This window comes from Cuculus canorus, chromosome 33 (genome assembly GCF_017976375.1).
Source record: "Cuculus canorus isolate bCucCan1 chromosome 33, bCucCan1.pri, whole genome shotgun sequence".
Classification (NCBI taxonomy): Eukaryota; Metazoa; Chordata; class Aves; order Cuculiformes; family Cuculidae; genus Cuculus; species Cuculus canorus.
The window spans coordinates 1,223,234-1,236,436 of NC_071433.1; the positions used below are offsets into that span (position 1 = coordinate 1,223,234).

General features: G+C 62.9%; 1 protein-coding gene across 3 annotated transcripts; it reads left to right on the forward strand.

Annotated features, from left to right (window-relative positions):
- On the forward strand, positions 1–12,837 carry IL11 (interleukin 11). 3 transcript variants are annotated; one of them, XM_054052392.1, is made up of 6 exons: positions 1–573; positions 2,460–2,668; positions 8,016–8,203; positions 9,305–9,391; positions 10,438–10,596; positions 12,413–12,837. In XM_054052392.1, exons 2-6 carry the CDS (start codon positions 2,662–2,664, stop codon positions 12,575–12,577), a joined length of 606 nt encoding a protein of 201 aa, XP_053908367.1. In that variant the 5' UTR covers positions 1–573; positions 2,460–2,661; the 3' UTR covers positions 12,578–12,837. The 3 variants fall into 3 exon arrangements, with proteins under 3 accessions (XP_053908367.1, XP_053908369.1, XP_053908368.1); XM_054052394.1 differs by having other exon boundaries at positions 1–171; XM_054052393.1 differs by lacking the exon at positions 1–573 and having other exon boundaries at positions 2,361–2,668.
- The last annotated feature ends 366 nt before the right edge of the window (positions 12,838–13,203 follow it).

Below are 13,203 nucleotides of genomic sequence, written 5' to 3' on the forward strand. Positions count from 1 at the left end.
TGGATCGATTCGGTTCTGGATCAATTCGGAGCGGAACCGCTTGGGATCGCGGATCGATTCGGGTGTAGAACCCACCCCGCGCAGTGCAGCGATTGCCATGCGGGACGGATCGCGACGTGGGAGCCATCGCGGTGCCATTCCCACTCCCGACGTGCGACGAAACCTCTTTGGGTGCGAAACCACTTTGGGTGCGAAAGGGATTCGGGAGCCGTCGGACACCTCCGGTGCGGTGCGTGGGGGCTCCTCGTGCCCCACGTGGGGGGTTCCTCTCCCCCCGGTGCGTTCCCGAATGGAAAAGCCGTGACTCAGGAATGTGTCATCGCCGCAGCGCCGCACTATAAAGGAGCGGTGGGAGCCACGCGGGGACACACGGACACACGGACACACGGACACGCTCCCACGCGAGTCCCTTCCACCGGCCCTGAGCGCCTCCTCCCGACGGGAAAGGGGGGGGAAAGGGGAACGGCGTGGGAGGGAGAACGGGAGCGTGTCCGTCCGTCCGTCCGTCCGTCCGTCCGTCCGTCTGTCTGGCCGGGAGCGCGGAGGGGTGGCTGTGAGTGCGGGAGTGTCACGGTGAGTGCGGGAGGGTGGCTGTGAGTGTGGGAGGGAGTCACGGTGAGTGTGGAAGAGTGTCACGGTGAGTGTGGAAGAGTGTCACAGTGAGTGTGGAAGGGTGTCACAGTGAGTGTGGAAAGGTGTCCATGAGTGGGGGAGAGTGTCACGGTGAGTGTGGAAGGGTGGCCGTGAGTGTGGAAGAGAGTCACAGTGAGTGTGGAAGAGTGTCACGGTGAGTGGGGAAGGGTGGCCGTGAGTGCAGGAGAGTGTCACGGTGAGTGTGGAAAGGTGTCTGTGAGTGTGGAAAGGTGTCTGTGAGTGGGGGAGTGTCACGGTGAGTGTGGAAGGGTGTCTGTGAGTGGGGGAGTGTGACATGGTGAGAGTGGGAGCATCTCCTTGAGTGTGGAAGGGTGGCCGTGAGTGTGGAAGGGTGTCACAGTGAGTGTGGGAGAAACTCCTTGAGTGTGGAAGGGTGTCCGTGAGTGGGGGAGCGTGTCACGGTGAGTGGGAGAGGGGTGGCCGTGAGTGTGGAAGGGTGTCCTTGAGTGTGGAAGGGCGTCACGGTGAGTGTGGAAGGGTGTCTGTGAGTGTGGAAGGGTGTCACGGTGAGTGGGAGAGGGTGGCCATGAGTGGGAGAGTGTGTCACAGTGAGTGTGGAAGGGTGTCTGTGAGTGTGAAAGGGTGTCTACAGTGAGTGTGGAAGGGTGTCCGTGAGTGTGGGAGTGTGTCACGGTGAGTGGGGGAGTGTGTCACAGTGAGAGTGCGAGCGTCTCCTTGAGTGTCTGAGGGTGTCCATCAGTGTGAAACAAGTGTGTCACAGCGAGTGGGAGCGTCTCCTTGAGTGTGGACGCGTGTCACCACGGTGAGTGGGAGTGTGTCTTTGGCCGTGACAGTGTGTCAGTGACCGGGGGAGTGTGTCACGTCGAGTGGGAGCGTGTCAGGGAGCGGAGAGCCTGTCCTTAGGTGTGGAAGTGTGTCATGTCGAGTGGGAGCGTGTCAGTGACCGGGGGAGTGTGTCACAGCGAGTGGGAGCATGTCAGTGAGCGTGGAAGGGCGTCCTTGAGTGTGGAAGTGTGTCACATTGAGTGGGAGTGTGTTTTTGGGTATGGAAGCGTGTCAGTGACCGTGGGAGCGTGTCACGTCGAGTGGGAGTGTGTTAGTGAGCGTGGAAGGGCGTCCTTGAGTGTGGAAGGGTGTCAGTGAGTGTGGAAGGGTGTCACGTCGAGTGGGAGCGTGTCCTTGAGTGTGGAAGAGTGTCAGTGACCATGGGAGCGTGTCATGTCGAGTGGGAGTGTGTCAGTGAGCGTGGAAGGGCGTCGTTGAGCGTGGAAGGGCGTCCTTGAGTGTGGAAGTGTGTCAGTGAGTGTGGAAGGGTGTCACGTTGAGTGGGAGTGTGTTCTTGAGTGTGGAAAGGTGTCCTTGAGTGTGGAAGGGCATCGTTGAGCGTGGAAGGGCTTCATTGAGTGTGGAAGGGCATCCTTGAGTGTGGAAGGGTGTCCCATTGAGTGGAATCGTGTCCCAGCGAGTGGGAGCGTCTCCTTGAGTGTGGAAGTGTGTCACGTCGAGTGGGAGTGCGTCCTTGAGCGTGGAAGGGGTTTGTTGAGCGTGGAAGGGCGTCCTTGAGTGTGGAAGTGTGTCAGTGAGTGTGGAAGTGTGTCACGTCGAGTGGGAGTGCGTCCTTGAGCGTGGAAGGGCTTCGTTGAGTGTGGAAGGGCATCGTTGAGCGTGCAAGGGCATTGTTGAGCGTGGAAGGACCCCCTTGAGTGTGGAAGGGCTTTGCTGAGTGTGGAAGGGTCCCCTTGAGTGTGGAAGGGCATCGTTGAGCGTGCAAGGGCGTTGTTGAGCGTGGAAGGGCCCCCTTGAGCGTGTGAGCGTGTCAGCGAGTGTGCGATCGTGTGTCACAGCGAGCGGGAGCCGCAGCGCATCCATCCCGGACACGGCGGAAGGCGTCGGTCGCGTCCGTGGGAATCACCGTAACGGCGGCACTCGGACGACGGTGCCGTGGGAGCGTCTCCGTGACCTTCCGAGGGGTTCGCTGAGCCCGTGGGGGGGCGGGGGGACACCCCCAAAACCACACCACACACCCCCCCTCTTCCTCTCCCCATTATGACCGGTGAGTGTCGCGGGGGGGGGGGGGGGGACACGCGTGGATGGAGAAGGGGGGGGGTGGAAAAGGGAGGGGGGGGAAAAGGGGAGGGGGGGTCAGAAGGGGGTGGGGGTGCTCTAAGAGGTGGCTTTGCCCCCCCCCTTTGTTTTACACGGTGGGGGGTGGTGGAAAAATGGGGTGTCCGTGGGTGGATCCCACGGCGGGACGGGGCGCGTCCATCCCCGTGGCCTCGGGGCTCTCCGGGCACAGCTGCTCCTCTGCCGCCGCCGCCGCGCCTCAAACCGCAAACGGCCCCGGCGCACCTGCCCCCCCGAGGCCATCCCACACCCCCTTTTTGGGGTTTTAGTAGAAAAAAAGGGGGGGTTGGAAAAAAGGGGGGGGGGGGTACCCCACGGACACGCGTGGGGGGGGAGGGTGGATAAAGGCAAAAGGATAAAGGGGGTTTGGGGGGGGGGGTGGAGAAAGGGAATAAGAGGATGAGGGGGGGGTCATGAGTGGGTGGGGGGGGGGTATAGCTCTAGGGGGACCCCCCCTGCCCGGGGCGGTGCGGGTGGGCCCCCCACTCGCGGGGGTTCCAGGTGCCGCCGCCCCTGACTCAGCCCCAGCATCACTCTTTCCAGACGGGACCTCCCAGGACGGCGCCGCCGCCGCCCCCCCCCCCCCCCCCCCCCCCAATCCCGGCCACCGGACACGGGGAACCGGGAGGGACTGAGGAGGGGGGGCAGAAAAACAAACCAACCCCCAAGGGCCGAGTATCGGGAACCACAAATACCGGGAGCCCCAAATTATGGGAGCACCGGGAGCCCCAAATACCGGGAGCCCCAAATATTGGGTACCCCAAATACCGGGAACCCCAAATACCGGGAGTCCCAAATACCGGGAGCACAGGGAACCCCAAATACCGGGAACCCCAAATACCGGGAGCACCGGGAGCCCCAAATACCGGGAGCCTCAAATACCGGGAGCCCCAAATTATGGGAGCACCGAGAGCCCCAAATATCGGGAGCCCCAAATCCGGGAGCCCCAAATACCGAGAGCACAGGGAACCCCAAATACCGGGAGCCCCAAATTACGGGAGCCCCAAATCCGGGAGCATCGGGAGCCTCAAATACCGGCAGCCCCGGGAACCCCAAATACCGGGAGCACCGGGAGCCCCAGATACCGGGAGCCCCAAATTCGGGAGCCCCAAATACCGGGAGCACAGGGAACCCCAAATACCGGGAGCCTCAAATACCGGGAGCCCCAAATTATGGGAGCACCGAGAGCCCCAAATATCGGGAGCCCCAAATCCGGGAGCCCCAAATACCGAGAGCAGAGGGAACCCCAAATACCGGGAGCCCCGGGAGCCCCAAAGTACGGGAACCCCAAATACCGGGAGCATCGGGAGCCCCAAATATCGGGAGCCCCAAATTCGGGAGCCCCAAATACCGGGAGCACAGGGAACCCCAAATACCGGGAGCCTCAAATACCGGGAGCCCCAAATTATGGGAGCACCGAGAGCCCCAAATATCGGGAGCCCCAAATCCGGGAGCCCCAAATACCGGGAGCACAGGGAACCCCAAATACCGGGAACCCCAAATACCGGGAGCACCGGAAGCCCCAAATACCGGGAGCCTCAAATCCAGGAGCCCCAAATACCGAGAGCACAGGGAGCCCCAAATACCGGGAGCATCGGGAACCCCAAATACCGGGAGCACCGGGAGCCCCAAATACCGGGAGACCCAAATACCGGGAGCACCGGGAGCCCCAAATACCGGGAGCCCCAAATACCGGGAGCCTCAAATTATGGGAGCACCGAGAGCCCCAAATATCGGGAGCCCCAAATACCGGGAACCCCAAATACCGGGAGCACCGGGAGCCCCAAATACCGGGAGCCTCAAATCCAGGAGCCCCAAACACCGGGAGCACAGGGAGCCCCAAATACCGGGAGCATCGGGAACCCCAAATACCGGGGGCCTCAAATTACGGGAGCCCCAAATACTGGGAGCACAGGGAACCTCAAATACCGGGAGCCTCAAATTACGGGAGCCCCAAATACCGGGAGCACCGGGAGCCCCAAATACCGGGAGCCCCAAATTACGGGAGCACCGGGAGCCCCAAATCTGGGAGCCCCAAGAGTGGCAAATTCCAGGAGTCCCGGGAGCCCCAAATTACGGGAGCCCCAAATACTGGGAGCATTGGGAGTCCCCGATCTGCGAGCCCTAAATTCCGCGAACCCCAAACCCGGGAGCCCCGAATTACGAGAGTCCCGTCAGTCCCAAATACCGGGAGCCCCAAATTACGGGAGCCCCAGCCCCAAGAGTGGCAAATTCCAGGAGCCCCAAATTCCAGGAGTCCCGGGAGCCCCAAATACGGGGAGCTCCGGGAGCCCCAAATACCGGGAGCCCCAAATACCGGGAGCACCGGGAGCCCCAAGAGTGGCAAATTCCAGGAGCCCCAAATTCCAGCAGTCCCGGGAGCCCCAAATTACAGGAGCCCCAAATTACAGGAGCCCCAAATACCGGGAGCATAGGGAGCCCCAAATCCGGGAGCATCGGGAGCCTCAAATACCGGGAACCCCAAATACCGGGAGCCCCAGATACCAGGAGCCCCAAATTACGGGAGCCCCAAATACTGGGAGCATCGGGAGCCCCAAATACCGGGAGCCCCAAATACCGGGAGCACCGGGAGCCCCAAGAGTGGCAAATTCCAGGAGCCCCAAATTCCAGGAGTCCCGGGAGCCCCAAATACCGGGAGCCCCAAATACCGGGAGCATTGGGAACCCCAAATACCGGGAGCATAGGGAGCCCCAAATCCGGGAGCATCGGGAGCCCCAAATTACGGGAGCCCCAAATACCGGGAGCACCGGGAGCCCCAAATACCGGGAGCCCCAAATTACGGGAGCCCCAAATACTGGGAGCATCGGGAGCCCCAAATACCGGGAGCCCCGGCCCCAAGAGTGGCAAATTCCAGGAGCCCTAAATCCTAGGGGTCCCGGGAGCCCCAAATACCGGGAGCCCCAAATTACGGGAGCACCGGGAGCCCCAAATACCGGGAGCCCCGGCCCCAAGAGTGGCAAATTCCAGGAGCCCCAAATCCCAGGAGTCCCGGGAGCCCCAAATTACAGGAGCCCCGTCAGTCCCAAATACCGGGAGCCCCAAATACTGGGAGCATCGGGAGCCCCAAATATCGGGAGCCCCAAATACCGGGAGCACCGGGAGCCCCAGCCCCAAGAGTGGCGAATTCCAGGAGCCCCAAATTCCAGGAGCCCCGGGAACCCCAAACCCCGGGAGTACCAGGAGCCCCAGACCTGAGAGCCCCAAATCCCGGGAGCCCCAAATCCCGGGAGCCCCAGCCCCAAGAGGGGCAAATTCCAGGAGCCCCGAATTCCAGGAGCCCCGAATTCCAGGAGCCCCGGGAGTCCCAGACCCGCGGGCGCCAAATACCGGGAGCACCGGGAACCCCAAATACCGGGAGCACCGAGAGCCCCGAATTCAGGGAGCCACAAATATTGGGAGCACCGGGAGCTCCCAGTCCCGGACTCCCCCATCCCCAGTATTCCCAGTATTCCCCGGAGTCCCGAGATTCCCCGGTCCCGCACCCTTGGGATCACCGGAATCCTCAGCTCCGGGAGTCCCGGGATCCCACAGCCCCGGGAGCACTGGGAGCACTGGGAGCACTGGGAGCTGTGGAATCCCGAGCCCTGGGGGAACTGGGAGCACTGGGAGCTGTGGAATCCCGAGCCCTGGGGGAACTGGGAGCACTGGGAGCTGTGCAATCCCGAGCCCTGGGAGCACTGGGAGCTGTGGAATCCCGAGCCCTGGGGGAACTGGGAGCACTGGGAGCTGTGGAATCCCGAGCCCTGGGAGCACTGGGAGCTGTGCAATCCCGAGCCCTGGGAGCACTGGGAGCTGTGGAATCCCGAGCCCTGGGGGCACTGGGAGCACTGGGAGCTGTGGAATCCCGAGCCCTGGGAGCACTGGGAGCTGTGGAATCCCGAGCCCTGGGAGCACTGGGAGCACTGGGAGCTGTGGAATCCCGAGTCCTGGGGGAACTGGGAGCACTGGGAGCTGTGGAATCCCGAGCCCTGGGAGCACTGGGAGCTGTGCAATCCCGAGCCCTGGGGGCACTGGGAGTACTGGGAGCTGTGGAATCCCGAGCTCTGGGGGAACTGGGAGCACTGGGAGCTGTGCAATCCCGAGCGCTGGGGGAACTGGGAGTACTGGGAGCTGTGGAATCCCGAGCTCTGGGGGAACTGGGAGCACTGGGAGCTGTGCAATCCCGAGCGCTGGGGGAACTGGGAGCTGTGGAATCCCGAGCCCTGGGGGAACTGGGAGCATTGGGAGCTGTGGAATGCTGAGCCCTGGGGGAACTGGGAGCACTGGGAGCTGTGGAATCCCGAGCCCTGGGAGCACTGGGAGCTGTGGAATCCCGAGTCCTGGGGGAACTGGGAGCACTGGGAGCTGTGGAATCCCGAGCCCTGGGGGAACTGGGAGCACTGGGAGCTGTGGAATCCCGAGTCCTGGGGGAACTGGGAGCACTGGGAGCTGTGGAATCCCAAGCCCTGGGGGCACTGGGAGCACTGGGAGCTGTGGAATCCCGAGCCCTGGGGGAACTGGGAGCACTGGGAGCTGTGCAATCCCAAGCCCTGGGGGAACTGGGAGCACTGGGAGCTGTGCAATCCCAAGCCCTGGGGGAACTGGGAGCACTGGGAGCTGTGGAAGCCCAAGCCCTGGGGGAACTGGGAGCACTGGGAGCTGTGGAAGCCCAAGCCCTGGGGGAACTGGGAGCACTGGGAGCTGTGCAATCCCAAGCCCTGGGGGAACTGGGAGCACTGGGAGCTGTGGAAGCCCAAGCCCTGGGGGAACGGGGAGCACTGGGAGCACTGGGAGCTGTGCAATCCCAAGCCCTGGGGGCACTGGGAGCACTGGGAGCTGTGCAATCCCAAGCCCTGGGGCACTGGGAGCACTGGGAGCTGTGGAATCCCAAGCCCTGGGGGCACTGGGAGCACTGGGAGCAGTGCAATCCCAAGCCCTGGGGGCACTGGGAGCACTGGGAGCAGTGCAATCCCAAACCCTGGGGGTACTGGGAGCACTGGGAGCAGTGCAATCCCAAGCCCTGGGGGCACTGGGAGCACTGGGAGCATTGGGAGCTGTGGAATCCCGAGCCCTGGGGGCACTGGGAGCACTGGGAGCAGTGCAATCCCAAGCCCTGGGGGCACTGGGGGCACTGGGAGCATTGGGAGCTGTGCAATCCTTAGCCCTGGGGGCACTGGGAGCACTGGGAGCTGTGCAATCCCATGCCCTGGGGGCACTGGGAGCACTGGGAGCACTGGGAGCCGCTGCCCCGTCCCCACGCGTGTCCGTGCCCGCAGGGTCGCTGTGGCGGGCGCTGCTGGCGCTGCTGGGGCTGTGGCCGGGGCTGTGGCCGGGGCCGTGCCCGGGTCTGGGGGCGCCCCCACCCCCCCGCCTGCGCCCCCCGGACCCCCGCGTGGACCTGGACAGCATCGTCAGCCTGGCCAAGGCGCTGCTCAGCGACACCAAAGCCTTCCTCGCCCTCCTCGTGGGTACCCACCACGCCTCGTCCATCCCATCCCACCTCATCCCATCCATCCCACCTCATCCCATCCCATCCCACCCCATCCCACCTCATCCCACCCCATCCCACCCCATCCCACCCCATCCCACCTCATCCCATCCCACCCCACCCCATCCAAACCTCCCATCCCACCTCCTCCCATCCATCCCACCCCATCCCATCCAGTCCCATCCCCTCATCTCATCTGATCTCACCTCATCTGATCCCAGTGCTCCCACCCTACTTCATCCATCCCATCCCACCTCATCTGTCCCATCCCATCTCATCCAATCCACCTCATCCATCCCATCTATCCCATCCCAGCTCACCTCATCTGATCCCAGTGCTCCCAGCCCACCTCATCCATCCCATCTCATCCATTCCATCCATCCCACCTCATCCATCCCATCTATCCCATCCCATTTCACCCATCCCTTCCATCCCACCCCATCCCATCTGATCTCACCTCATCTGATCCCAGTGCTCCCATCCCATCTCATCCATCCCATCCAGTCCCATCCCATCTCACCTCACCCGTTCCATCCCATCTCATCCAATCCACCTCATCCATTCCATCTATCTCATCTCATCCCATCCACCCCATCCCACCCCACCTCATCCCATCTAGTCCCATCCCATCTATCCCATCCCATCTCACCTCATCTGATCCCAGTGCTCCCAGCCCATCTCATACATCCTATCTCACTCATTCCATCCATCCCATTTCATCCATCCCACCTCATCCCATCCATCCACCCCATCCCATTTCATCCATCCCACCCCATCCCATCTGATCTCACCTCATCTGATCCCAGTGCTCCCATCTCATCCATCCAGTCCCATCCCACTTCATCCATCCCATCCACCCCACCTCACCCCACTCCCTTTCATACATCCCATCCCATCCCACCTCACCCATCCCACCTCATCCCACCTAGTCCCATCCCATTTATCTCATCCCATCCCACCCCATCCAACCCTCCCATCCCACCTCATCCCATCCCATCCCATCCCATCCCATCCCACCCCACCCCACGCGTGTCAGGGCTTGGTCACGGATGGGCCGATCCCATCTCTCCGCTGCAGAAGTCACGATTCCCAGCCGAGGGGGAGCACAAGCTGGAATCCCTTCCCGTCCTCTCCATGAGCGCCCTGGAGCTCGCCAACATCCAGGTGGGGACACACGGACACGCGTGGGGAAGGGGTTCCTAGAAGTGGTCCTAGAAGTCCTTAATGGGGTCCCATTGAGCTTTTGAGGTGTCCGGGGGGTCCTAGAAGTGTCCTGGAAAACTCTAAATGGGTCCCAAAGGGATCTGGAGGGGTCCTGAGGGTCCCAGAGGGGTCCTGGAAGCACCTAAAGGGGTCCCAGAGGGTTCTAGAGAGGTCCTGGTGGTCCTAGAGGGGTCCTGGAAGCACCTAAAGGGGTCCCAGAGGGTCCTAGAGGGGTCCTGGAAGCACCTAAAGGGGTCCCAGAGGGTCCTAGAGGGGTCCTGGAAGCACCTAAAGGGGTCCCAGAGGGTCCTAGAGGGGTCCTGGTGGTCCTAGAGGGGTCCTGGAAGAACCTAAAGGGGTCCCAGGGGGCTCTAGAGGGGTCCTGGTAGACTTAAGGGGGGTCCTGGGGGTCTTAGAGAGGTCCTGGAAGACCATAAATGGGTCCCAGGGGGCTCCAGAGGGGTCCTGTGAGACACTAGAGGGGTCCTGGGGGTCCTGCATAGGTCCTGGAAGGCCATAAATGGGTCCCAGGGGGATCTAGAGGGGTCTTGGGGGTCCCAGAGGGGTCCTGGAAGGCCATAAATGGGTCTCAGGGGGTCCCAGAGGGGTCTTGGGGGTCCCACATAGGTCCTGGAAGGCCATAAATGGGTCCCAGGGGGCTCCAGAGGGGTCCTGGAAGGCTCTAGTGGAGCCCCGGGGGTGCCGCATAGGTCCTGGAAGGCCTTAAAGGGGTCCCAGAGGGGTCCTGGGGGTCCCAGAGGGGCCCCGGGGGTCCCAGAGGGGTCCTGGAAGGCCTTAAAGGGGTCTCAGGGGCTCCAGAGGGGTCCTGGAAGGCCTTAAAGGGGTCCCAGGGGGACCGAGAGGGGTCCCGGGAGGCTCCAGAGGGGCCCCGGGGGTCCCGCATAGGTCCCGGAAGGCCCGAGGGGTCCCCAGCGGGCGGGAGCGCGTCCCCCCCCCCCACGCCCGGGGCTCGGTCCGGGCGGTGCCCCTGACGCCGTTGCCCGCAGGCGGCGGCGGCGCTGGGCCGGCTGAGCTCGGACCTGCAGCGGTACCGGGCGCTGCTGGAGTGGCTGCGCCGGGGCGGAGCGGCGCTGCGGCCGCTGGAACCGGAACTGGCGGCGCTCCAGGCGCGGCTCGAGAGGCTCGTGAGGCGCCTCGACCACCTGGTGAGGGGCGGGGCTAAATGGGGGGTGTGGCCAGGGGCTGACCATGTGTTCCGCTGGGAGGGGGCGTGGCTTCGCCACTACGAGCTACTCGAGGGGCGTGGGCTTGAGTAGAGGGGCGTGGCCTCGCGAATAGGCTGGCTACACTGAGGGGGAGTGGCTTCGCGGTGATATTAGTTTACGGGAGGCGTGGCTTCGTGAAGGGGCGTGGTTTCGCGCTTACATTGGTCCGCACGGGGGGGAGCGGTTCCATAGAGGCGGTGGTTTCATTTGAGAGGGCGTGGCTTGAAGGAGGGGGCGTGGCCTGGGAGGTGCGAAGGGGAGGGCGGTGGAGCGGGTGTCCCCGCGCGTGTCCCTCTCCCCAATGTCCCCATGTGCCCCCCCAATGTCCCCCTCCCCAATGTCCCCCTCCCCACATCCTCTCCCCAATGTCCCACTCCTCATACGTGTCCCTCTGCATCCCCCTCCCTACACGTGTCCCCATCTCCTCTCCCCACGTGTCCCCAATGTCCCTCTCCCCAATGTCCCCCTCCCCACATCCTCTCCCCACATGTGTCCCCATGTCCCCCTCCCCATTGTCCCCATGTCCCCCTCCACAATGTCCCCATGTCCCCCTCCCCATTGTCCCTCTCCCCAATGTCCCACTCTCCACACGTGTCCCCATGTCCCCCTCCCCAATGCCCCCATCTCCTCTCCCCACTGTCCCCATGTCCCCCTCCCTAATGTCCCCATTGCCCCCATCTCCTCTCCCCACTGTCCCCATCTCCTCTCCCCATTGTCCCCATGTCCCCCTCCCCAATGTCCCCATCTCCTCCCCATTGCCCCATCTCCTCTCCCCACTGTCCCCATGTCCCCCTCCCCAATGTCCCCATTGCCCCCATCTCCTCTCCCCACTGTCCCCATGTCCCCCTCCCCAATGTCCCCATCTCCTCCCCATTGCCCCATCTCCTCTCCCCACTGTCCCCATGTCCCCCTCCCCAATGTCCCCATTGCCCCATCTCCTCTCCCCACTGTCCCCATGTCCCCCTCCCCAATGTCCCCATTGCCCCCATCTCCTCTCCCCACTGTCCCCATGTCCCCCTCCCCAATGTCCCCATCTCCTCCCCATTGCCCCATCTCCTCTCCCCACCGTCCCCATGTCCCTCTCCCCAATGTCCCCCTCCCCACGTCCTCTCCTCACACATGACTCCATCTCCTCTCCCCATTGTCCCCATGTCCCCCTCCCCAATGTCCCCCTCCCCACGTCCTGTCCTCACACATGTCCCCATCTCCTCTCCCCGTTGTCCCCATGTCCCCCTCCCCCATGTCCCCAATGTCCCTCTCTCCCATGTCCCCATGTCCCCCTCCCCATTATCCCCATGTCCCCCTCCCCAATGTCCCCAATGTCCCACTCTCCACACGTGTCCCCATGTCCCCCTCCCCATTGCCCCATCTCCTCTTCCCATTGTCCCCATGTCCCCCTCCCCAATGCCCCCATGTCCACCTCCCCATTGTCCCCATCTCCTCTCCCCATTATCCCCATGTCCCCCTCCCCGATGTCCCCATGTCCCCCTCCCCATTGCCCCCATCTCCTCTCCCCAATGTCCCCATTTCCTCTCCCCAATGTCCCCATCTCCTCTCCCCATTGTCCCCATGTCCCCCTCCCCAATATCCCCCTCCCCATCTCCTCTCCCCAATGTCCCCAATGTCCCCATTGTCCCTCTCCCCACTGTCCCCATGTCCCCCTCCCCAATGTCCCCATATCCCCACATCCCCATATCCCCCCTGTCCCCCCGTTATCCCCCTCCCCACACACACATCCCCCCCCCCATATCCCCAGCTCTCCCGGTTGGCTCTCCCTCGCCCCGCTGCTCCCCCTCCGCCGCCGCCGCCGCCGCCGTCGCCGTGGGCCGCGGTGCAGGCCGCGCACGCCATCTTCCAGGGCCTCCACCTCCACCTGGACTGGGCCTCGCGGGCCCTCGTCCTCCTGCGCAACAAACTGTGACCTCGCCCTTAACTTATTCTTATTTATTACCCCCCCCTGGATTTTATTATTATTAATTATTATTATTATTATTATTATTAATATTATGAAGTCCCTCTCCCGCCCATTGTTGGGCCTTTTCCCCCCTTCCTCCTCCCTCGACGTAATTTATTGACTCGGGCCCCGGCTCGGCCCCTTTTTTATGGGTTTTTTCTATTTTAATAAGAGGAAATAAAAGAGGAAAAAAAATGAGGGGAAAAAAAAAAGAGCGGAAAAGAAGAAAGTTTGGAGGGGACGGAGCGGAGGGGGAGGGATGGAGGGAGGGATGGAGGAATGGAGTCGGGGATGGAGATGGTGGAGAAAAAGGGGGGGAGAAGCCAGTGGGGGGGCAGTTGGACCCCCCCTCTCATCCCATTGCACCCCATAATTGGGGGGGGGGGGCAGCCCCCAGGGGCTGTGGGTTTTTTGGGGGGGGGACACACAGAGAAGTGCCTAAAAAGCAGTGGAATAAACCCAAAATGGGTGATGGCTTTGGGGGGGGGTGGGGGGGGCAGAGGAGGAGGAGGGGGTGACCCCCCAGGATACCCCCCCCCCCCAATCATTCTTCTCCACACACCCCCCCCAGGACTCCCCCCCCAAAATCATTC